Below are 27,192 nucleotides of genomic sequence, written 5' to 3' on the forward strand. Positions count from 1 at the left end.
GATGTTTGCTATCTGCTAACTTATTAATTTTTAATTTACTATTACAAACTTATTAATTATTAATTTTTTTACCAAAAATCACTATTGCATTGCTCATTATAAAAACAAATTTAAGTAAATTATATTAAATAATAAAAACCACACAACAAAAGTGAATAAAAAGATTGTGACCTAAGTAAATAGGCCACTGTAAAAAAGAAAGCTACTTAAATTTATTTATCATTAAAAATTAATATGTTTGTATAAGTAAATAATTTTTTACTAAATACAATCTCGATCAATTAGCTAAAAATTTAATTTATGTAACAACTGATCAACGTTAACTAATTTTTATAATAAAATATGCATAATATGAATAAATTACTTTAAAAGTTTTATATTGTTACCTGTTTTAAACTTCAACAGTATGCATTTACTTCAGTAATGTATAATATTTTTTACTAAAGATACTGTTTAAAATAGTAAAATATGTGTTACAGAAATTTTAATCACGTGTAAAATAATCTATTTAAAAGTAAAGTAAGTAATCAAATTAAATAACATTAACTTTAAGTAAAATGACCACTATAAAAAACCTCTGAAAAAATAAATTCATTAATTTAAGTATGCTAAACAAAAATTTATTCACTGTGCAACATTAGAAAATAGCTGCTTTCCTGTTGAAAAATATAGCATTAGCCGAACCTTAAATCTTAATAACACAGCTCTGTAGTTTATTGCGTAATTACAAATGAATCAAGAAACAAATTACATACGAAGAAAATAGTAGTAGATAAATCACAAACCAAAATACACTACCTTCTATAACTACTATTAATAATAAATAATAGTGAGCTAAAAAAGATATAAAATGCATTTATTTTACTTACCATCAGAACGAGTACCAAATTCCAAAGCGCAACCAATAATGGGATAATGTTTGGGATGAGGCATATTTGAAGTTAACTTTTTTATTCTTGATAATTTTCTTTCAAATGCATAATAATAGTACAACAGACTTAATAATATACAAACAGCTGTAATTGTGAATATCATCTTGAATTGTAATTTTATTACAATGATCACAACAAAACAGAGATTGTGAAGAGACCTTAAAAATTCAAAATGAACAAATAAAAATTAACTACAATATATTTAATATGAAACATATAAGGAAATGTAATATAGGATAAGATTAAACAATGTAAACAATATCTAGAACTTCTCAACCTATTTCTTCATTCATGAAATCGTATGATATGTTTGGAATTACATTACATAATATCAGAAATAAATCTTATTAGCTACTTCCTTCCCTTATGTCTAGTTCCAACCCTCAACGTTATCCAACACTGAGTGATAATAGCAGGGAGTTGCCAAAGCATATTATTTAATATTAGTCAACTTTCTGAACAATAAATCTAAACAAATTTATTAAATAACAGTTTTTAAAACTAATACTATTTATATCACTCTTATGACTATCTTCAGAAAGTGGTGCTGCTGTTATTTACCATATCACTGTTGATATCAGTGATATTATCATAATTGGCAGTTTATTTTTTTATTAGGCAGAAACATGTTTAGAATATGATTGAAATGTGTACAAGTTTGAATTGTGTTCTTTCATTTAATAGGTGGTGTATTTCTAGATTTAAACCCCCTTCCCTTCCCACTAACAAATAAGATCCCAAGGTATATTAAAATGAAGCGATTGAGTTGAAAAAAACAGTCCACAAACGAAAACAACAAAGTGATGATCATGCTGTTCATAACCTTCTACGAGCTGATTACTGTCACCGCTGAAGACGTATTCGAAGCCAATCAATTTCTGTTACACTATGGGTTTCTGAAAGGAGATAACATGAGCCTGACCAACGAAAAAGCGATAGAAGATGACGTGAGGTTTTCAAGAATTTTACCAGCTTCCTGTAAATGGAAAGTTGAACAACGATCGAAGCTTTCATGACCACATCCAGGTGTGGTGTGGCAGACCTAACACCGTATGTGGGCTCCAGAATCGCATGGAAAAAACGAGAACTGAAATGGCACTACCACTTGGCAACACCTAAAAAGATGGAAGTGGCAAGAGGGGCGTTCGCGGAATAGGCAAGACACACGCTGTTAAAGTTTACCCAAGATTACTTCGACTATTACATCCTCATTTCGGACAAGTCCATACCTGCACCAAAAACGAAAGAGTTCGGTATTCGAGCAGCAAACTCGACGGACCGGGGGGTATCATGGGTCATGCATTTTTTCCCAACACCGCCAACACGCCCATAGTGATCCACGTAGACGACGAAGAAGACTGGAGCTATGATCTCGAAGTAAAGCGGAGAATGAAAATACCAGTCTACTCAGTAGGTTGATGCACGAGATCGGATACGCCATAGGTATAAGAATAAGAATGCACTCATGTACTCCTACCTGAACGGACGCGCAAACCTGAGCGAAGACCACATACTAGCCGTGCAGTCCCTTTATGGCAGCGGCGAAACAACCTCCAGGCCCGCTCGCACAACACCATTTACACCTGTCACCAGCCCCGCCGTCACCGAGGTACGCGCGATAAAAGAAGAGAGCAGCGATAAAATCCACTATCTGCTGGTCAACGGAAAACTCTACGTCGCCTATAAGAAACAGTTTTGGATAACAGACATCTCTGAAGACGGCAAACATGAAACTAAAAGTTACTACAGACCGCTGACGATCACCGATCGATTGATATTTCTCTCCGACAGATTCATGGGAGTGGATGCGTCATATTATCACCATATCTCCATACGGTTGCTTGTAAAGTACAAGCGACCGTATAGAGATTTGGTGGTAATTGCTGTTAGGAGTATAATAATCTAAAAACTGGAAAATTGAGGAGCATGTTTCAAGAAAATTCATGGTTCAGCAGATTGATGTGTGGTCTCGGGATTTTTAACATTCACGAGACAGACCTAAATTTAAAAACAAAATCTCAGATTAGAAAGCGTTTATTAATAACTGGTATTACAACCAATAAAATTTGGAAGTATATATATCCTACAAACAATTTACGCCCTGTAAATTTTTGTATGGACAACTATTTGTGTCCGAACCTAGTAATAGTTCACTCATGCCCTACTAGCTCTACTGATCAAAATTACCGATTTTGATAACCAATATTCAAGGTTTAAATTGTAAAAAAAAAAAAAAATAGATGATGTTTTAATAAATGGAAAGAAGAATAAATTTCATTCACTTCTAAGTCGTGCGTATTGATACACACGCTTCTCAAGTGAACATGAGTGCTTACGCTCTGGTTTATGCAATCTTAATTGAAGTAATTAGCCTTGAGTGTTAGGTTTACAAATATAAGTTGTATTACAGTATAATAAATTCACGGTGATCGACCGCATGGCCGCCTATCTTCCTGGTTTCCAACTCGTTCTTAAAAGGCCTGGGCTGAGGAGGAATGCGGGCACTGTTTAAATCCAAACACATTACAGATGTAATATTACTTTTTTTTACTTTAATAATACTTAACAGATGATTTTTTTTTGGTTGCGTGCCCCTTCAAGTTGCGCTATTCCACGGACAGTTGAAATATACATTCCTGACGTGTTTCATACGTATAAAGACAAGTTGGTAAATAAAGTTATGATCAGAATACAATATTTATTTTGACTTGACCAACGTATCACAAAAAAAAACTGAAAACACAGCCAGGTTTCAAAACAAAACCGCGTGACGAGAAAGTCCTACAACTGTGGGTTGTTTTTGATAAACAGCTTATACACACAACTTAATTTAAAATATTTATAATTTTATTTAAATATAATTTTTTTTCGTTTATTAAATTCAATGATTCTAACTAAAGCGCGCGTGGTTGAGTAAGAGATCTCGTACAAGTAGCACGTGTGTCGAATTGCTCCGCGTTTTTTGGCTCTTCGATTGGGTCAAACGCTGTATTATAAGGGGGCATTTTTTTTTCTTGCATATCTTCCTTACCCCGCCGAATCCTTCCGAACATCATGAACATAACATCATACCACATCTGTGGTATCTACACCGATCCTGACCCTCCAGAACCCCCACCTCTAAATTGTGATCCCATTTTTGGGGTCGTACATCATACTAGCTGGTGGCCAGCCATATCTCTCGGTTAGCTTCCTACAGCGCGCGGTAGGAATCTTTCCCATTAGGTAAACTACTGATGTCGGTTGAACGAAGCAACCGCATCAAGGAACTCCCACACGGTCCGACAATGCGGCTCTGCCCACATTGACTTTCCGCTTGTGAGTGGCCAATTTTCCCCTTGACCTCTAAGTTCCAGGGTGGCTTGAGTTCTGTCCCCCCACCACACAGAACTGGGTAGTCGAACATCATGTGTTCGTTCCACTGGACCTCTCCGCAGACGCACAGCTCATCAGCTTCCAGGCGAAACCGAAACAATATGTGGATTTAAATTAAAAATTTAAATCAATATTGACCTTAAAAAATGAAGGAGAGACATTCCATCCCCCTCACATCCTGTATAAATCTATAGAAGAACTTTCCCTTAGTCGTTGCGTGCCACTCATACTGCCATGCTTCCATCGCGAGGCTGTAAAGCCTCCTCCGCAGGTGGGAGATGGACAACTGTTCATAATTTAGGATCGGTGCACTGAGATCACCGTTCCGCTCCATTACCAGCCCGGCTCAAAACCGCATCCCAAATACCTCGGCCTCCCTGCCTCTTCGCAATTCCCACATGGCCGCCCGAACTTTCACCATTAAATCGATTGGGAGAGCCTTTCCCAATACAGTGGTAGTCTCGTACGAGGTTGTTTTAAAAACATCGGTGCATACAATTAAGGGTCTGCACTGGGCACTCCTTAAATTTTGAATAAGTGCTCGATTTCTTCCCAACCTATGTGCCCAAACGGACGCCGCGTAAGAGATCATACTTTTGAAGACACCTCGATACACCATGTACAAATGACGGCCCGATGGTCCGTAATCCTTTCGAGCAATCCTCCTATGCTTGCGCATCACAGAGACGGCGTCCGCCGCTACTTGCCTAATGTGGCTGATAAACAGCAACTTTTCATCAAACAAAACACCTAGGTACTTATGAACTCGAACTTGACTGATTACGCAGCCTTTATACTTACTTAATACGGAGGTTACGACTGTATGATAATTTGTCTGTAACCTTGAGAAGCATAAACTTCATCTTGGGGACAGAAATCGTTAAATTTTGAATGCCCATCCATCCCTCTGCGGTTGAAAAAGCCGCCTGCGCTCGGTCTTCTAGCTGCGGTCGTGAGTTACCACGAACTAACAGGAGACAGTCATCGGCAAAAGCCTGGGCCATGACCTCTTCCGGGAATGTCAGTCCCAAAAATCCGTCGAATACCAGATTCCACAGCAAGTGACCGAGAAGGAGCCCTGCGGGCTTCCCTTGGTGACGGAGTTTTCCGCAACTAGGTGCGCATCCTTAAACAGAGCCGTGCGATCAGACAAGCAGTCACGTACTACGGCCTGCAGGGTTACGGAAACATTGCGCGTTCCAACTCATAGAGGACAGAACTCCAATACAAGGAAGGAAATGCTGATGTCAAGAAAAATTGCCAAAACATATTTACAGTCGGCGCCTTCCACCTCGGCAAAAGCATTTAAGATGCAATCCTCGACTCGGAGACTCCGGTAACCCCTGAGCTCACGACACGAGATACCAGTGCTCCAAGATAAGAGTTGGCAATATATGTAATAAGTGAGTATAATTCAAGGTGAGTAGTCAATCTTTTAGTTATCTAGCTTGTTAATTAAAATACACAGTTAATTAGTGAATTATAAGATAAAATAATCTGAGAAGTAATCCAGTGAACTAAGAAGTCAAATGTTGGTGGCGGGGGGTTTGACGGACAACCCTCAGTGTTGTCGTCATCTGTCCATGCTTGCACGGGTGGGTAGCGGTGATGAAGCTGTGGAACTCCTAAGTCTCCCTGCTCTGACAACCCCGGGGTCGTGCTATACTTAAATGCAAAACCGGCTCTGGGTGGAGAGGAACGGTGAAGTAGGAGTTTTATTCGGTAGGGTGCGGGCACACAGAGGCACTTAGCAACATCTAACCGAACCCGTGCGAATCTGATACTCCCCCACTTGCGTGGGGGATACGTAAATGGTATTTCTCCGCAACATCGACAAAAAAAAAACTAAAGCGTGCGTGCATCCCGTATTTAATTCGCGCGGGTGTGGCGACAATCGCACTAACTAAACTTATGTAACTTCACAACTTATATAGAACAAATTTCACTTGTACGGTCGGCAGACTTGTGCAGCCGCGAGGCTTAACACACCAGGTACCGAGTCAACCGGGCGATTGAGTTCGAGACCCAGCCATACTGGATTACTTTTTTACACTTTAAATATTATTAATTTATTTAATTCTACCGCTCAACTGTGACGTCACAACATAGCAGAGGACTATAATAGCATTTTTGGGGTGGAGGTCCGATTATGCAAAAATATTTTTTTGCAAATAATGTTATTTTTTAATTAAAAGTGTGGCTAAGAAAAATATGACCTCAATTAGGCGAAATCTCCTGATACTGAGGATTATCTTGCCCTACAGCCTCACCCCCTTGACCTTTTAAGTTGAAAATTTAACGACATCATGTATATAGACGTAATCTGACAAACGTTTAGTCAAAATCGGTGCAGTAGTTCTGGATATAAGGTGATTCAGAGACCAAACACACACACGAACATTAACATTCGGAAAATTCCCGTCCGGTTTTTTGGTTTCCTTAGGTGTTCAAACGTCAAGATCTGGTGAAAACCGCATATGCCCAAATTGGACCGATTACAATACTTTCCTTTCTAGAGCTATAGGCTCTATTATAGCGCTATCTAGACGGAAAAAAACTGCAAAACCCCGTCTCAATCACGAAAATTTCTCTAATTTTTCCAACAGTTAGAATGGTGGGAAATTTGGCAAAGCAATTCCAAAATGGCCTTTACGAAAAGTATCAAGAAATAAGCTTGATTTAGTAATCTAATCAGATAAGAATTCATAAGCTTATTGAATTTTTAAGGTTCCATTCTCATAACTGTGTACCTCAGCGCTGGTAAGTTTAGAGCCGACAATTGTGGTTTGGAGCCGACAAGGATGTTCCTTATCCCCATTACTTTTTAATCTTTACAAAGAACTAGCAATTAATGATGTTAAAGAACAATTTAGATTTGGAGTAACAGTACAAGGTGAAGATATAAAGACGCTACGATTTGAGAATGATATAGTAATTCTAGCTGAGAGTAAACAGGATTTTGAAGAAACAATGAACGGCATGGACGAAGTCCTACGCAAGAACTACCGCATGAAAATAAACAAGAACAAAACGAAAGTAATGAAATGTATTAGAAATAACAAAGATGGACCCCTGAATGTGAAAATAGGAGGAGAAAAGATTATGGAGGTAGAAGAATTTTGTTGTTTGGGAAGTAGAATTACTAAAGATGGACGAAGCAGGAGCGATATAAAATGGCCGAATAGCACAGGCGAAACGAGCCTTCAGTCAGAAATATAATTTGTTTACATCAAAAATTAATTTAAACGTCAGGAAAACCTTTTTGAAAGTATATATTTGGAGCGTAGCTTTATATGGAAGTGAAACTTGGACGATCGGAGTATCTGAGAAGAAAAGATTAGAAGCTTTTGAAATGCGGTGCTATAGGAGAATGTTAAAAATCAGATGGGTGGATCAAGTGACAAATGAAGAGATGTTGCGGCAAATAGATGAAGAAAGAAGCATTTGGAAAAATATAGTTAAAAGAAGAGACAGATCTGTAGACCACATATTAAGGCATCCTGGAATAGTCGCTTTAATATTGGAAGGACAGGTAGAAGAAAAAAGTGTGTAGGCAGGCAACGTCTGGAATATGTAAAACAAATTGTTAGGGATGTAGGATATAGGGGGTATTCCGAAATGAAACGACTAGCACTAGATAGGGAATCTTGGAGAACTGCATCAAACCAGTCAAATGATTGAAGACAAAAACAAATTGCGGTTAACAATACTTATAAACATAAATTAACATGATGAGGCACTTTTGAGAGTAGGTTGACAAAGTTATAATTAATACTATTTAATTTACTAAATAAAGTCAATTTTTTTTCAAATTATACATGATCACATTACCGAGATTTCACATCATTAAACATTAATCATTATTATTAAAATACTATTTTATTACTGTTCTACTAATAATTAAATAGATAAATCTTTCGCTGTGACGTAACCACATTGTATAATAACGTAATATCGTATTCATTCTATTCTAATTAATGTTAATGTTGGGCACAATTATCATGACTATTATTGTTTCTATAAATAGTTTATTAATTATTTTAATAATCGTTATTTCGCGTTACCTCTTTTCGGTAAGTATAAAGTTTAATTAGCTTCGTAATTATAAAAAATCTAATCTGGTATTATTTTAATCTCCCAATTAATTTTTGATTCATTTCATTACAGAAATTTTTTTCGAAAAACGTGAAGAAAGATAACAGATGTTTCTGATTATTTTTCTAAAAAACTCGGCGATCCCAGGAAAAAAGGAAGAGTACTCTTAATGAATACACTTACTTCTGATTTTTAGTGCTTAAAGAGTTCAGGAATACTTTTAAATTAAAAAAAAATCTTTTAATCAGATTTGCTTGTTGAACTGATAAATACAAATCTCATATAACTTTTGAAAACTTGCTGCTATAAATGGTTTTGTATATAAAAGTGACTGGAGTATTAATTTTTAATAAATCAAAAGAATCTAGTGTTTTTTGTTAATGCAGTCCCAATGAATGATGACAACTTTTATAGTTATAAAAATAGTCATATAATAAACATGTATATTTTTTTATTCCGGTTCACTTACCACACTGAAACTACTATGAGAAAACAATTCGTTTAGCGTCAGTTATATTTTACATTATTTATAAAAAAATAAATCAAATAAAATAGCATCTGATAGGGAATGAGAGTATGTAAATGTAGTTTTCACGGAAAACCATTTTATATACTAATAATATTAATTTTTCACACAATTTTTTTAAAATTAATTACGATAGGCAGAATAGGTATGACGAATGCACTCTTGAGGAAAAAAATAACTTTTCTTATTACATGATTTTCTTTAAACTTACAATGGTTAAACCGTGTCCTAAAATCTTTTAACCATAAACTCATTTCCCGACGTCATACAATGGTGAAATTTTACACAGCGACGTTAAGTTGGGTGAAATATTCCATTGTCAATTTCACATATTTCTATATTTTATATAAAAAACCGTCTACATATATATAAGTTGTCGGATATACGAGGGGAACATCTTGAAGAAGGGAGCTGAATCGATAAGATGTAGCTATCGATCCGATTGATTTTAACTGCTGATTCAGTACGGTGGCTGTTGAAGCAGATTTTAATATAACTAGTGTACATTTACTTCCTAAAATTTATGTACGTTAATCATCCGATTTAGTTATAAATAATCATTTTATAATAATGGAAACTAATTTTCCAGATTATAATACAGAATAAAACTGCATATAAATTTTTTTTTTGTTCGCTAAATAGTTAAAACAACTAAAAGTAAAAACTTACTTGTCCGTTTAAATACTTATACAATTAAAAAAAAGTTGTGGTAAGATTAATCCTTTACTAAGATTTTAATTTGTTCAAATATAATTTCAAAATATTCAGTTCTGTGGAGGAAATAAAAAACGGAATAATATAATTCCTCAGAAATTATTTTAAAAGAAGAAGTACCGAATACCGGCAAGCATGTAGAAAAGGAAACAAACAAAATTCTACAACGATGAAGAAAAAGCGACTAAGTCAAAGAGACGGTTAGAGAAGGCGCGTCAAAAATACCAAGAAAAGAAAGAAAATAAAGATAAAGAAGCCAAGCGGGCAAGAGTGGATATTTATAAACAATATAAAGCACAATCGAGAGGTACCAAAACAGCGGAAGTTTGATTGGCTCTTCGACGACAGTGCGAAAAGCAATATCGTACAACAGACACCCCAAGACCGCGAAGCTCGCTTGTAAAGTCAACACTATTTACAATGTAGAGTATTAAAGACGCTAAAGGACATGAAATTAGTTTAAAGCATAGGAGTCAAGAACGTCATGACTTGAATGCAATCAGCGTTTTGTGATAGAATCTGTGAAATTTGTACAAAACGGTGCTATCTGAACCAGATTTAAACATTTCGATTGGCAGCAACAAAACCATCATAACTGCCAAACGAATTAAAACAAAAAAAAATCGATTACTACTTTTTCATCGCTGTAAAACTCATAAATCAAGCCGAAAAACGACAGCGCCACCTAAGGTTTATTGGAATTATCTTCAACCAGAACCAATACCAAATGCGATTCAAAAACTCTCGCAATCAGAACAACTGTTACTCTCACGCGTAATACCATTTGTCAAGATTATCAAATTTTATATTTTATATTGACGGTATGGCTTCAAAGGACAAGCAATTTTTTTCGCTCAGGACATCTTTGAAGTTAGCGAGAAATTACTACCATGTATGCATGCTACCTACGTCAACAGAAGATTCAAAAATAGCGGTCGTTAAGAAATATCTTGAAAACTTAACATGACACGGCAGTTTTTATTATCTCGTACACGGGTATTGAGTGCGTTACGTTGATTGACTTTCACTTTTCTGTGAGCTCTTTCATGGCGCGTACCGCTTTTTCTTTCACAGCTTCAACAGTCTGTCTGAAATCGTATTCCTTTTAATACAGATTTGACCTTGGGGAATAGATGAGACACATGGTGCCAGGTCAGGCGAATAAGGCGGATGGTCTAACAGTGAAATGTTAAACTTGGCTCACACTGAAACGTCTTGACAGTCAATTCAGTGTAAACCACTGCGTTGTCCTGATAAAAGAACTTATGACTTGTTCTTCCACAATTCGGGTCGTTTTTTTCTTATTTTTTCACGGAATTGTGGAAGAACCTTGAATAAAGACAACAACAGTTAACCGACAGTCAGATCGGATCAGATTATCAATTTTATCAATATTTTTATCAGTTTTTGACGTGGAAGGGCGAACATCATATTCAACATCTTCTCGGCCATCTTGGAAACGCTTAAACCACTCAAAAACCCGCACACGTGATAAACATTCATTACCATAATTTTTTTTTAATAAAAGATAAGTTTCAATAGTGATAAGTTAAAAAAAAAACTAATATGTCTACAGCTGTCGGTCGAACGACAGCTGTGTAGCGTGAACTGGCGCATGCGCAGCTCTTCTGTAGCAGCATTAGTCTCGTTATTTAATAGCCACACCTCGTACTTTATGGAAAGCTACCAAGTCGTTCAAGAGACCCTAGCTGTCTATTCCTCTCCATAAAAATAACAGAACATGGGCGAGACGTTTTCAAGAGAAAGCGAACTTATTTGATAAGCACTTTTACGACGTCTTCCAGCCCAATAATATTGAAGCAGATCCAGATGAAATTAGGAAATTTCGGAATATTTGGTTTCTCCTTTTCAAATGTCCTTACCAATTAAACGCTTTACAGTCCAAGAGGTTTCCTCAGTGATTAACAACGAAGTACATCCAACTAAAACACCGGAATATGATTTAATCACCGGTCAGGTTCTTCAACCATTACTTCGACAAGCGATAAGTTTAGTCATTCTAATTTTTCATGCTATTATTCGAATTGGTTATTTACCTGGTTCGTGAAAAATTTATAAAATAATCGTTATACAGAAGCCGGGTAAAGAACCACCAGATATTAAATACTGCAGGCCTATCACCCTGCTTCTACTACTCTCTAAAGTGTTTGAACAGTTCTTTTTAAAAAGAATGAAGCAGTTTGTAAACTATCAAATTTCAAATCACAATTTGGGTTTAGGGAGAAACATACTACTGTGGAGCAAGCAAACAGAGTTGTTAATATTATAAATGATGCTCTAGATAACAAAAAATACTGTTCAGCGGGTTTCCTCGATGTCAGTCAAGCTTTTGACAAAGTTTGGCACGTAGGATTGCTCTATAAATTAAAAAAGGTGTTACCGCATATTTTCTATGTAATGTTAAAATCTTACCCATATTAAATATTCTGTTTACTACCGACTTGCCAATTACGGCAGGCACAACCGTTGCAACATTTGCTGACGATACTGAAATCCTTGCTGTCCATGAAAATCCAGCTACTGAATCTCCTTACATTCAAGTTTATCTCATTCTTCTCATCCTGGCTTACAAGTTGGAAAAGAAAGATAAATGAGACAAAGTCGAAGTACGTCACATTCACAGTTCGAAAGGAAAACTGTTCAACTGTTTCTATATTTAATATTCCAATCCCAAGTTCTCAAGAATGCAAATATTTAGTTTTCATCTTAACCGGCGCCTTACTTGGGCAAAACATATAAAATCTTAATGAATACAGTTAGACTTAAAGTTTAAAACATGTACTGGTTAATAGGACACAGATCTCGTTTCTCAGTAGAAAATAAATTGATTTATAAATTCATCTTGAAACCAATTTGGACTTATGGGTTTGAATTGTGGGGTACAGCAAGCAATTCCAATATTGACATACTTGAACGATATCAGACAAAAATGCTGAGAAAAATATTAAAACATACCTTGGTATACAAGCAATAAACTCATATATAATGATTTTAAATTACGAACCGTTAAGCAAGAAATCTCTCTGATCAGTCAGCGATATCAAAATCGTCTGGATCGGCATCAAAATTACATGGCAGTCAATCTATTAGATAACACTATAAGCGATTTTTCAAGATTAATGAGAAACAATATTCTTCTTTTGATATATCGATATAATTAAGTGACTTTATAAACAGGGACGTCAACTTCAATTTTGTTCTTTTCGTTAACTTTTAAGCTACTAACCACTGGATCTGTAGCTTCTTAATGCTTATTCCAAATTTAGCTTAAAACTTAATGTTCAATTTTAATTCTGAACAGATTGTAAAGTTAAATAATAATAATATTATTATACCAGAATTACAACGCAGCCGTCGTGAAAATCTCGAATCACCGGCGTGAACATAACTTCTTATTCTTCACCTCAAGGAATAAATAAAAAGAAATGTAATAATTTATAAGTGTTTCACTTGTTTCGAGTTCTTGATTTTAAGATCTGAAGTGTCGGCTACAATCGTTGTGTAGATGAGTATATTCTACATTTTAATTACTCTGCGGTACAGTAAAGTAGTATTTATTAAAGTAGTATTCGGTATATTGAAATGATAAAACTAACGAAAATTTGAAGGGGCGTGCACAATCGAAAAAAGTAACAATACGAAAGTTTTTAGAAATTGAAGTTTAACAGATAATTATTTAGAAATATTCTTAAATATTTAACGGGAAGATTTTTTAAAACCTGACGTGAAGTAAACAGGAAATCTAAGTGAAATATTGCAGTTAGTTTTTAACATTACACTACAAATTGCAGGCATTACCAGAATCCAGCAGCAGAAGTGATTAAGCTACTAAGGCAAAGCACTCTAAGGTGCTACTAAAGGCTACCAAAGCATTCTAAGATGGTATCGACAGTTTAAAGGCACTGGTTATTTCCGCAAAGGTAAAAGCAGCGAACGCCCAAGAAACAGTGGAGAGAGTCAGGGCGAGTTTCGTTCGTAGCTCAAAGAAGTCAACTCGATGCGCTAGTGGTGAACTCGATATTTCGCAGCCAACCGTCTGGAAGAGTCTGACTGAAACCGTACCGTATAAAGTTATTACAAAATTTACAATCAAATGACCTCAAAAAACGATACAAATCTTGTAATAACAATCTATGGAGGATGACAATTTTGCTAACCGTCTGGTGTTTAGTGACGAGGCGACATTTCACTTGAATGGAAAGGTGAATCGACATAACGTCAGGAATGAGGGACTGAACAATCTAATTCTGTAGAACGAGAACGCAATTCCCCAAAACTTAATGTTTTTGGCACAATTTCAAAAAACAAAGATGTCCGGACCGTTTTTCTTCTTGGAGAATACAGTGACGGGTATTTTATACCTCGATATGACGGAGTTGTGGTTGTTTTCTCAGTTGAAAGACGATTCCAATAACTTTTTACTCCAACAAGATTGGGCTCCGCTTCACTGTCATTCTGAAGTACGAGGCTTCCTGAACGAAGAACTCCTGCGCCGCTGGATCGGGTGATGTGCTGATGATGACTTAGCGCTCTTAAAATGACCTCCTAGATCTCCTGATTTCACGGTTTATGATTTTTTCCTTTGAAGGTATGTTAAAGACTGTGTTTACGTGCCACCACACCCAATAACTTTGGTTGAGCTACAGAAACGTATGACAGCTGCATTTATAATCATGAATAGGGATATGTTAACTTGTGTGTGGGCTGAATTGGTCGAATAGAAGCCATATCGAACATTTATAAAGGTATGACTGAAAATTGGACGTTTCTGTTTATTTTCATGTATTTTATGAGTACTACTTTTTTATAATACTGATTTTTAAAATCCGATGAATTATTTGTAATCAGCCTGTATACCGAGTGTTCAAAAAGTGCTGCAACCTTACGGAAGAATGTTACCTTCTTTTGTTGCAGGTTTAATTAAGGAAAAATGAGTTACACAATGCAACAGAGAATATTCATTGTCTCCCAACATATTAGATGTGCCATTTATGTCCAGGTCCAGAATACATTCACAGAAAAGTATAGTGTGATGCAACAAACAAGTCCTCCATTAAGCTGCTGTACAACAATTTCCAAGAAACAGGGAATGTGGCATGTGCAATCAAAAGTGGTCGATCGAAAGTGCTAACAACAGAAAAGCTGATCGACATGCAAACTGCATATTCTGTTAGTCCCAAGAAGTCTGTGCGACGCCTACCTAGCCAGTCTGTTCTCTCCATTGGCAGTGCCCACACGGCATCGCGCAAATGTTTAAAATGCATCCGTACAGAATACGTTTCGTTCACGAGTCGTTACCGACAGACACTGGAAAACGGTGTAGCTTTCTTTCAGCGATTCATATAATCTGTAACACCAGATAGGAAAGAACTCGATGATTGGTTTCGAACTGACGAGACATGGTTCCACATAGATTGATACGTGAAAGCACAGAATTCACGTATTTAGTGTACGAAAAATCCACTTACACGAGTCTCCTCTAAGCGGACAAAAAGTGGATGCTTGGTGCGCAATGTCACGTAGGTGAATCTTCATGACATTGACTCATGGCACAGTGAACAGAGAGCGCTAAATACAGGTGGTGCAACAATTTGTAAACACTACACCTGCACACCGGCTAGAGTACACGCGGTTTCAGGAGGACAATGATACGGATCATACAGCCAACAACACTACGATTTTCTTATATCAGTGTTTTCATGAACAAGTAATTTCGAAGGGATTGTGGTCCTCTCAGTCTCCTAATTTATCCTCTCCTAACTTTTTCTTGTGAGGATACCTTGAGGACTCTGCTTACAAAATTTATCCTCACACTAACGCCCAATTTCAGAGTGAAATTGAACGAAGTGTCGCTGCAATTCCTCAACAAACGTTACAATATGTGTTTAAGAGCGTGCAACGACGTATTCAATTATGTGAATCGCATAATGGAGACCACTTTCAACAATTATTGTAACTTACTCGTTTTCCCATAAGGTTACGTCACTTTTTTGAATATTTGTAGTATAATGAAGTTTACTTCACGAAACCATCAATCTTTCAGTCAACAGCCTACCTTAATTTTTTTTTTTTGGCAAAGTTAATATAATTCTACAGGTCAAAATTCAAAAGTAATACTACTTTACAATGCTCAAAATACTCTTTTTCTCACGACATTTTTAAATTTCATGTAAAACTGAAAAATTAATATTATTCTCATTTGTGCCAATATATCCTTACTAACCGAATAGAATGCATGAATTAATCATAACAAATCCTACACCTTGGATTTTCCATGAAATCTTGATTGCAATCTACCATTGACCGCAACCTGACGCATGAAAAAACGTTTGTTTGTGATTTATTCGTGAGGATACAGACAAAAAAGATTCACGGAACAATAATTAAAATAGTAATAAAAGAGTTTTGTCTGTATGTTACTTTAACGTTTTCTGTTTACTTGCTTCAGAACCATTTTCGACAAAATATTTCATGGGAAATTAATTAATGCATACCATATTCAATGCCATATTCATATGCATACCATATTTGGCGTTACAAGAATTACATTTTATGAAATGAACCAGAATCAATATAAGTAATAAATATAATTACATATTACTCTTATTCTATATTACTTTGCCGGCGAATAAAGGGGAATCTTTACTTTGAATCTTATAATAAAGGGGAATCTATAGTGATCGTGCCAAAAATGCAGAATCGGATTTTTTTTCAAATCTTTACATTTTAGGGGCCACTAGTCATCTAGACATAAAAACATATATATTTATGTATTGAGTATGTATGTGTTATCACTGCTTTTGGCCTTTTCTTCAAATCATGTTTCTTCAGAAACCGATTTTCTTCAAATATTTCTATACATTGTATATGGAACATTTATCATGTTACTTTTTTCGAAATAGGTTAAGGGGGAAGATGATATCGCGAGAAAACCAATTTCGGATTTCTTGAAAGGCATTTTAGAGAAAAGTTTATTAAAGCAGATTTGTTACCTAAAATACATTTATAAATAATCCAAAAAAGTTTTTTTTTTCAAAAAATCCACCACCCACCTCTTAAAATTGAAATATATGTATCTCTCTTCGGGTTGAATATTTTTCAAAAATGTTTTGAAAGGTTATATTCATATATAGAGTTATCAAGAAATGTCTATGATTTTCCAAAATGATTAACTTAGGACTTTAAGCACAGAAAAACGTTTTTGAAAATTGTTGCATTTTGTTTTAACCTTTATTGGAGGGAGTATTAAATTTAGAGAAAATTCTAATTATGCAAATTTGTTAAGCTTAATTTGCATATGAATATTTTTAGGAAAACGTTTCTTTAATTTATTCCCCAACTTCAAAAAATATATATTCTGTTATTTTTATTTTGTTCTAATTCTTTTAATTTTTATTATTAATAACCGATAAAGTCATGCAATACTTTGCCTCATCCATGCAATTCAATCCTCCTCCTTTTGCTTACATAATAATAGCCTACAAATTAACTTCCAGGGAAATTACCTGGGATATAAACTTCATGTGTGTATGTGTGTGGAAGTGTGCCTGCGCGCGCGTGTGTGTAAATTTATGATAACACGAGAAACGCTGACTGATAATTCAGTTGTACTAAAATATAATGAGTACTTGTTGCAACAGCTATTAGATGCGTTGTATCAAATATTAAAAAAAAAATTTAAGGGTTTTTAATAAGATATGTTTAGTTTATACTACTTGCAACTGCAACTATCTCTAGGTAAGCAACTAATGAACAACAAAAACTAGGAAATTACAAAACTAGATTTATACGTGTTATTTTTTCCAGTATCTTTTATAAGCTGACAACTAATTGAAAATCTACCAACAAGATTTCATGGATTCCTTGTGGAAATATATTTATTTATTTTAAATCTACAATAATCAAGAAACATTATTTCTTCTAAAATTATTTCAATATGGGAACCATTCAATTTAAAAACAGTCTAAAATAAAATAAAAAAACTTCACAAAAAGCATAAGAAAATGCAGTTAATGCATAAGAAAATCATAGTTTTGATTCAGAGTTCAAGGGTAAACATAGAAAGCGATTAGCGTGTTGGTGTTTGATAAGTGGTGAAATGCGGAGTCTTATTTTCGCGGTAGTGATTGACGGTAATTGTATAATGAAATTGAACAGTATTTTTAGGGAAACTTAACTTTACGTTCGACGTGAATACATATCATACAATAAATATTGTTTAATAATAAATTACGCCGTTGGCATAAAGTCATTTTTATTCCAATGAATTCAAGGTTATGGTCGAGTCTTGTAGTTTACAGGCATGGTAATTTATTTTTTCTTTTTTGTAAGGCTTATCTACGTGTATTTATAAATAGGTTATTTGGATTTATTTTCGATATCAATTTCTCTCAGGCTCCAGCTTGTCTGACTATTGCATCATCGTATTGGTGTTAGCTTATTTATATCACGCATTATTTCATTGCTGTTTAGTCTTAATGTATATATTAGGCTTAGTGTTTTTTTATTCTCAACCAATTTCAATGTTGTCATAGTTCCTAGAAGTCTATTTCTCTTTGTCTGCCCTGATGTCATTTCTTCAACTTGCGTATTCAGAAATTATTTTTATCAGTCTTACGTAATTCTTTAGTGGACTGCTCGCTTAAATTATTTTTGTTATGTCTTCGTTACCGAATTCCACACCGTTTCTCTAATCGTTCTCATACTAACACTAAGACACTACTCTTGTTGTCAACACACACACACACACACACACTCTTCTCTCCATTGCTTTGTTCGCTTCCCCTACTTCTCACCACGCCAGCTTTTTCTTTCTAGTTCGGACTTTCACGTTCTGCGGATCCTGGTCCTGGTATTTCTCTGTTAAAATATTTTCTAATTCTACTCGTCAGTTTTTCGTGATTTCACAGTTTCTATGTTCGTCCAGCCTCGTTTCTTCGTTAAGTTATTCTTCAAATTCTACATTACTTCTCTGTGGAAAGTGCTTCAATCATTACAAGCTGTCAATTCTGTCGACGCCGAATTTTCTCCAGCTTCTTATTACAATTTCAGCGAAGCAGAATTTCTTCAAACTCGTTACTACACATTTCAGATGCCCAGTCTTGCTTAACCTCGAAGCCACATTCTCACCACTGTATTCCTGATACACCACGGCGGACTACGCCCAGGAATTTACTGTATGTATTCGTTTTACCTTCATTCATGAGTTCCTCTCTTACAAATATTTGTGTGCTACAGGCAAGTTCAGTTTTTCATTACTTAATACGTTAAACCGTTATGTTATCATTAAAATTTGTGGAACATTCAGTTCATCATACCTATGCCTTTCATGTTTCAATTTCACTTAAATACAGTCACGACAGGTTACTTACATAAGGTTGTCATTGTTCAGCTGCAACCTATTTCACGTACTTTATTAATTTCAATTCTGTAGTTAATTAATTTCAATGCGATTATATTGTAATTAACTCTTTATTTTTATGTTTACTTATCACAATTTGATTATTGTTATTAACTCTTTTTGTACTAGAATATCATTGTGGCCTTTTTCTACACTAAACTAGAATTACATGTATTAATTATTTAACGTTAAGTTTGTTGATGTTCTTAATTCAGAAAAGGCCAGTGCTAATTAAGATTTATTGTAATTCGTTTATCTAAGTTAATGACATCCGTTCATTGCTATTTGTCACATTATAGTATATGTCAGTAGTACAACTGTTTGCCAGTTACATTTTTCTATTGATATTATGTTTTTCTAAATTTACAATTAAAATTAAGGAGTTTCATGTTCTCTTGTTTTTCAGGCTTTGTCAAAAATGTATATTATCAAAATCTGTATTTAAAAGTGTATATTCATGTATTTTTTTTCATTTAACATCATTGTTCAGATGCTGATTTCAGTTGATATTCTCATGTATCATCAAATTATGTTATTTTCATAATTTTCTTTTTAGTTTTAAGGTTATGATTTTTAACATAAGTTCATTTGTTCTTTCTCATTAAAGTCCAATTTCTTTTGGCAAATACGAGCTGTGTTTTTTGTTAACTTTACCCAACACATATCCCTAATAATACGCCGTCTATTATTCAAAATTTATTATCGGTTTATTATTCTTCATACATTACTGTTTACGCCAATATCATGCCTAAATGTGGAGTTTGTAATAAAAATATAACCACTAAACATAGTAAAATAGCTTGCACTGACTGTAAGACATTATTTCATGCAAGCTATAAAAATATGAGCAAAGATGACATTGAATTGTTAACATTTAATAATGAAATTTGGAGATGTGAACATTGCGCCTTAAACAAAAGAAAAGATCTTCAACTAGAAACTGCTGTACAAGGAAACAACTTTACACTTGATGACGTGATGTCCGCTATAAATGAATTAAAGAGAGCCCAGAAACGTATGATAAGTGATATGAATGAATCGTCAAACCTCTTACACAAAATGATTGATGATAACTCAAAAATCATTGCTGACCAGACACTAAAATTAGAAGAGTATGTTCAAAAAACTGAGAATTTGACAGCTGAAAACCATAATCTCCGTCAACAAGTTAAATAGCTTGAGTTCAGACTTGAGGATGCGGAGCAATATAGTCGTAAAATTATGATAGAAATTCACGGTATCCCCAAAAAAGATGATGAAGATGTTGTTGATACAATTAAAAAAGTGGGAGACGTAATTGGTTTCCAAATTACGGATGAGATGATCGATTCTTGTCACACATTGCCAGGGAAAAATAATACGTCCGACGGAATCATTGTCAAGTTCGTCAGAAGGCGGGATAAGGAAAATTTCATGAACAAGAAACGAGATAAAAAATTTATCACTGCGTTAAACATGGGATTTACAACTGATACTCCGGTGTACATAAATGAGTCGCTCTATCCACCAAGGAGACGGCTAAATGCGCTCGCTCGGCAGGCAAAAAAGTCTTAAGGTTACAAGTACATCTGGCTACGAGATGGGAAAATACTTATGCGGAAGAATGAAAAAGACAAAGTTGCGCATATCAGGAATGAAGAGGACTTAAACAAATTAACGTAAGCACACTTATTTATGTTAAAACAAATTATTATTATTTCTAATGATCTCTACCAATTTTAATAAATTAATGAACTGTAAATTTAAAATTCTGCACCAAAACATTAGTAGTCTGCGAGAGAACTTTGATGAATTATTAGTTAATTTATCTAAATTTAAAAACATACCAGATTTAATTGTTTTATCGGAAATTTGGATAATGTCAAATGAAGTATCTTTATACGAAATAAAAAAATTATGATATAATAGCTAATTGTAATGAAGGTTATAGATGAGGTGGAATAATTGTTTATATCAATTCCAAATTGAACTACCGAAGGGTTTCTTTATCTCTGCATCTGATGCCATTCTTATTGACCTAGTGCACAATGGTATTGAATATACAATACTTGCGCTATATAGGTTACATAGTAAGGATCGGAGGCTCTTCTTAAATGAATTTAATGATGTGCTGTCTAAAATTAATTCTAATAACTGCATAGTAATGGTGACTTGAACTTAAAGCTACTTTCCGAATCCCACTTAATAGATGAGTATAAAACTATTTATAACTGCCATGGTTTTGAATCATTAGTCAATGAACCCACACGACTTGCAAGTGGAACATGCATTGATCACTTATTGTCAAGAATAGAAAATAAAAATAATTATGAAATAGTTTCAACTGAGTCATTTGCAGATAACAGATCATAGTCTTATAGGTGTCGGGATATCGCATATCTCTAATGTGACGCATTCCAATACTATTAAAAATGAGAATAATATGAATGCTACTAAAATTGATTATCATAAATTCACTTCCCTTATCGCTAAAGTAGACTGGCGGGACGTTTATACGCATAACAATGCGTCAGCAGCTTTTGATATTTTCATTAAAAAATTTACTAAAATTATAAAAACACAATTAGTCATACAGGGTAAGCAATTCAAAAAATTAAAACCATGGATAACAGATAAACTGTGTGAAATGATAGCGCACCCTAATAACTTACATTTAATTAAACATTATAAAACATATAGGAATAAACTTAAAATTAAGATTACATCGGCTATACAAAAATACTATGATAACATGTTTGACAAATGTAAAGGAAATTCTAAAAAGGAGTGGGCAGTAATTAATTCCTTAACTGGTCAAAAAAGAAAAGATAAAGTTATTGAAATAAATAATGGAAATAATAAAAATATCTCTGAACCATTTCAAGTAGCTAACGCATTTAACGATTATTTCATAAATGTTGTTAAGTGACTTACATAAACAATTAAATGAAGGTTATAATGATCTAGCAAATATAAAATGTGAAACTTCATCAATGTTAGTTGAGCCTGTCCTTAATGCTGAGATTGAAAATATTATCAAAAACAATAAATCCTCTGGTATTGATGGAATAAGCTCAAAAATTGTTAAATTAGCGGTAGATCATATATCACATGTCTTAACCTTTCTTGTAAATATAAGCCTCTAATCTGGGAAATTCCCGGACCCTTAAAAAAATTAGTAGTAATACCTGTCTTTAAAAAAGGAGATAAAATCTGTTACTCAATATAGACCAATATTCCTACTCTCAATCTTCTCTAAAATCTATGAGAAATGTATGAAGAACAGATTAATATCGTACCTCAATAAAACTTCTTTTTTTTAGTAAAATCCAATATGGATTCATGACTGGGAGCAATACTGAAAAGGCGCTCTTAAATTTTGCTACCCAAGTATTTTAGGGCGTAAATGATAAGAAATTTGTGAGCGGTCTATTTTTAGACATAACAAAAGCTTTTGATTGTGTAGACCACAATGTCCTTCTACGCATTCAGCGGACGAGTGGTATTAGAGGTGTTTCATTTGATTGGTTTGAGAGCTATCTGATGAACAGGAAACAGTGCGTGAGAATAAAAGTGTGTTTAATTAATTTTGCTGGGATACAATATGAAGGAGTCCCACAAGGATCCGTATTGGGAGCCATACTTCATAATATGTAAACGGTGTCTGTTCGGCCCCGCTTAAAGGTAATGTATATGCGTTTGTAGATGATACTGCCTTGTGTTATGTCCGCAACTCCTGGATAGAAGTGGCTGAGGACATGCAATCAGATTTGGACGCACTGCGGTTATGGTTTTCAAATCATTATATGATCTTGAGCGTTGAAAAAACTTTGTATATCAACTTCTGCTTAAGGGGGAAAATAAAATTGCTACTTACAATAAAATATAAATGTAAAAATGTGTGATAAATAAATCCGATTGTTTAGAATGTAGTGAGATCGAACAACGTGATATTTGTAAATACTTAGGCATTGTGTTAGATAGTGGTCTAACCTCGAAGAATCATACTGCGCTAGTAAAGCAAAAACTATTAAGCTATCTTAGGATATTTTATTTTTTAAACAAACTATCCCCAAAAATAACCATGAGAAAATGTAAGTTTTCCATTACCTTCACTATCATTTCGTTCGGTACTGCCGCTAATTCACTGCGAATAGCTAATTTCAATTCTTCAATTGTTTGAGGCTTTCCGACATACACTTTCGACTTCAAATATCCCCATAGAAAATAATCGCACGCCAATACATCTGGATAGCGAGCAGGCCATTTAAGTTCACCATTTCTTGAAATGACACGTCCTGGAAACACCTGTCGTAGCACATTCATTGACCATCTTGGTATGCGAGCAATAACCCCATTCTGTTGATACCGTACGTTTGCTCACGACGACGTTACTTTGATCCAAGGAAATTAATTATTTCCGTATAACGAACTGAAGTAATTGAAACTGCTCGATCGTTCTCTCCATAAAAATATGGACCTATCACTCCGAATTTAGCCCCCGCGCATCAAACTGTTACAAGTTCTCAATGAAATGACTTCACGTGAAGCTTACGAGGATTTTCTGCCGTCCGGTACCAGAAATTTTATCTGTTCACACTGCCAGAAAAATGAAAGTGGTTATTAAAAAAAAAGAGTAATTTAGAGAAATATAAATGATAGGAGAGAAAAGCTAAATATAAAATAAATAACAGAGAATTTTGAAAGTTAGTTAAACGCAATTTTGAACAGTACGATATCTAAGTACGAAATGAAAAGATTTTAAGATGAAGTCAAAAGAGATACGTTTGGGGCAAATCTTATCAGTGAGTATGATAAGAAATCCAAGAATATGAATTTAGTTGTAGACCTAAGTCTTTGACTTCGAATCCGTCAGGCTTGGCATTCTTCATATACTAAAAAATTCATCTTTCATCACCAGAGCTAACCTTTAATCCACACAGTCACAAAAATTAATGAATAATTAAATAAAAGCAACGATGGCAACGATTAATCAAAACACATGTAGCAGTTAACTGACAAGCGCAAAACAAAAGGAATAAAAAAATGTTTCAGTTCATATACCAATTGAGCGATAAAAAAAATAATTAGAAAAATTACAATCTATTCTAATTCGTGGTTATACTTGAATCTTTACAAGTTGTATATTAATTAATTTAATAATAAATAATGTACAATGTTTATCACACATTTTAAACCAAATAAAAATACATCCTCATCAATCTAAATATAAATCAGTACAGACAGCCATCACAAAAACGACTGTCTTGAGCAAAATATTTTCATCAAGATTGAATAGCAGATTAAGTAGCAGATAGCCAATGCAAGAGGTTAAGGCCAAAATAACATTAAAAAGTAATTTATAAAAATATATATAATACTGATTCAACAGATAACGTACACCGCAAATAGCCTCATTCTTCACGTTTGTCACCTACGAGGTGTCATCTATTTTTACACTTCGTCAGTAGCAGAAAAGATTAACAATCCAAGATTAAAAAAAAAAATTTAATTCAAGGGTTTTTTTCCTTAAAAAACCCTTGATTTATTTCAAATAAATATTTATGATGAAAGAACTATTTATAATCTTTTGAAAGCGAATAATCGCTTTTCAAAGATGAAATTGTGATTCTTCACATCTTTTTGAAGCTAATTAATTGACTAGTAGAATTACTGATAATGTCGCCTTCTTAAAAAGATAAAGAAATCCCTTTAAGAGCCTTATCTGTTGAACTGCCACCACTCCCAACGTGATTTAAATTTTAACATATTGAAGCGAATACACATGAAGAATATATATGGATTAGCATATGTATTTTTAAAAAGAAAAATCTATTGTTTAAACATCTTTTTTAGGCAATATGAAAATTATTAAGAAAATAGACAAAAATTGTAATTTTTATGAAGTAAAAATCAATTTAGTTAAAAATTATACCAATATTCTGGTGGCTAAAAAATGGTAATGTCCTTCAAAATTTACAAAAACAAACTTTTCCCCTTGTACTTCTGCAAAAACAAAAATTCACACAAATAGAAATTCAGTCGATTTCTATACGTACAGGATCCTAACTTTTTGTGATGCATAGCGGTTACTCATAGCGACTAAATTTCAGCGTTTCTTACAGGAAATGATCAATGGTCAACATAAAATTAGGAACTGAAAAGAGAGTAGGTGTTCTATATAGTATGTTGTATGCTGAATCTGAATATGTATTCTGAAACAACCCATCACGTTCTTAAGTTACTAGCCCTTAAATTTATTTGTTCCATCATTCGTGGTACAAGCAATACAAATAAGTTAGTACATCTGTATGTTTGCTTTATCACATTTGATTTATATTATAATGCATGCTGTATACCTATATTTGTCAAGCCAGACATGTCAGTAATTCAAGTAATAAGTAATTAATTCAACGTGATAAATTTTCTTCAGTATGAGTTCAGCTCTTAGTATGACTTGCTGTGTTCTTTAGTTGTAGTAGGGGTTTTATCATACACATATTATAAAGTGATGCCATTTAGTGAATGATTTTTATGACAGAACAACTTTTGGTATTATTTTATTGAACATCGAGATTTGTTAAGTTGAGTGTGCGACGCGTTTGTATGTGTGTTTCGCGCTGTGTTTTATTGCACTCCATGGTGAAACAATTTTATGAAGTAATTAAGTATTTATAATGTAAAACTTATATATTTTTAATATTTAAGTAAGTATTCCTGTAATGTTTCTGTTTACTTTCATTCATTAAAACATTTTGAATTTTACAATGAATAAAAATCGGGCTTCTAAAAATTCTTAAAATTTTTTTGTTACGTTTGCAGAGAATTTACCACCAAAATTCAACGAAAACCAGTACTGAATCTGCTAAAAACTGTTTACAAACATTATCTTGACTGTCCCTTGAAAAGAAATTTCTGATTCCCCAGAAGGCTCAACCGATGAATCCTCAACTTCAGTAGATATTAATTACATTCCAGTAAAATCAAATACTGAACCTCATCTCAACACACAAGCAAGAACTGAGCGACCTAATTCGTGACTTGTATTTGTCGAAACAACATACAGAACTCCTAGTTTCACGTCTTAAAGGATGGAATTAATTAAACAAGGATACTAAAATTTCAGTATATAGAAATCGAAACAAAAATTTACTGAAATACTTTAAAATAGAAGGTTTAATTTGTTCCTACCATGATGTTAGGGGACTAATATCTGAACTGGACATTAAATATGTTATTCACTATTTACATTTATTTATAGACTCACTAAAAAGAATCATAAAGGCAGTTTTGTTGCATAACTCGAATAAGTTTTCTTCTATACCGGTAACACATGTTATAGGAATGAAAGAAACATATGAAAGTACATAAAAAATGTTAAAAGATATAAGTATCATGAACACTCTCGGCGAATCACTGTTGATCTGAAAATGATAGGGTTTCTTCTCGGTTTCCAGAGTGGCTTTAAAAAATATATGTGTTTCTTGTGTTTGTGGGATAGTCGGGCTACAGATAAAGACTGACAGTTAAAGATAGGCCAAAAATATATAAATCAGTTTACACCAGGAAAGGAAAAATTTGTCAATATTCCCCTTGTTGAAGCAGATTTTATTATTTTACCATCTCTACGCATAAAAATAGACCTGATGAAGAGTTTTGTAAAAGCAGTAGATAAAAATGGAGACGGCTTTAATATTTAACTGAGGTTTTTTCACAATTAAGTGAAGCTAAAATAAAAGAGGTAATATTCATCGGGCCACAAATAAGAAAATTAATTCGTGAAAATATATTTGACAGTAAACTAAATCCCTAAAGAACTAGCAGCATGGAAGTCATTCAAAGATGCCATGTCATTACTGATTTTCTTGGAAAACAAAAAGCTAAAAACAATGATCAACTTATAAATGAACGCTTAGTGAACTACAAAAATTTAGGACGCAGAATGTCATTGAAAATTCCTTTTTTATATTCTAATTTGGACTTTTTCTCTTTAAACTTGGGTGACATCAGCGACGAACAAGGAGAAAGGTTTCAAGATATATTGCAGATGGAACAACATTATCAAGGCGGATGGGATAAAAATGACATTGCGTCAGGAGAAACTGATCAGAGGGTACTTTCAGCAAGTTACAGAAGTTGCGCGATCCGAT

General features: G+C 34.1%; 1 protein-coding gene across 6 annotated transcripts in view; it reads right to left on the reverse strand.

The window, feature by feature from the left end:
- The window catches only part of LOC142328487 (cytochrome P450 4C1-like), a 93,691-nt gene that overhangs the window by 59,808 nt on the left and 6,691 nt on the right, over window positions 1-27,192 (reverse strand). For all 6 annotated transcript variants that reach the window (XM_075372312.1, XM_075372313.1, XM_075372308.1 and 3 more), the window contains exon 2: window positions 870-1,090. In XM_075372312.1, the coding sequence (XP_075228427.1) occupies window positions 870-1,035 (166 nt within the window). In that variant the 5' untranslated portion in view covers window positions 1,036-1,090. The remainder of the gene's footprint in view (window positions 1-869; window positions 1,091-27,192) is intronic.

This window comes from Lycorma delicatula, chromosome 7 (assembly GCF_047948215.1).
Source record: "Lycorma delicatula isolate Av1 chromosome 7, ASM4794821v1, whole genome shotgun sequence".
NCBI classification, from domain to species: domain Eukaryota; kingdom Metazoa; phylum Arthropoda; class Insecta; order Hemiptera; family Fulgoridae; genus Lycorma; species Lycorma delicatula.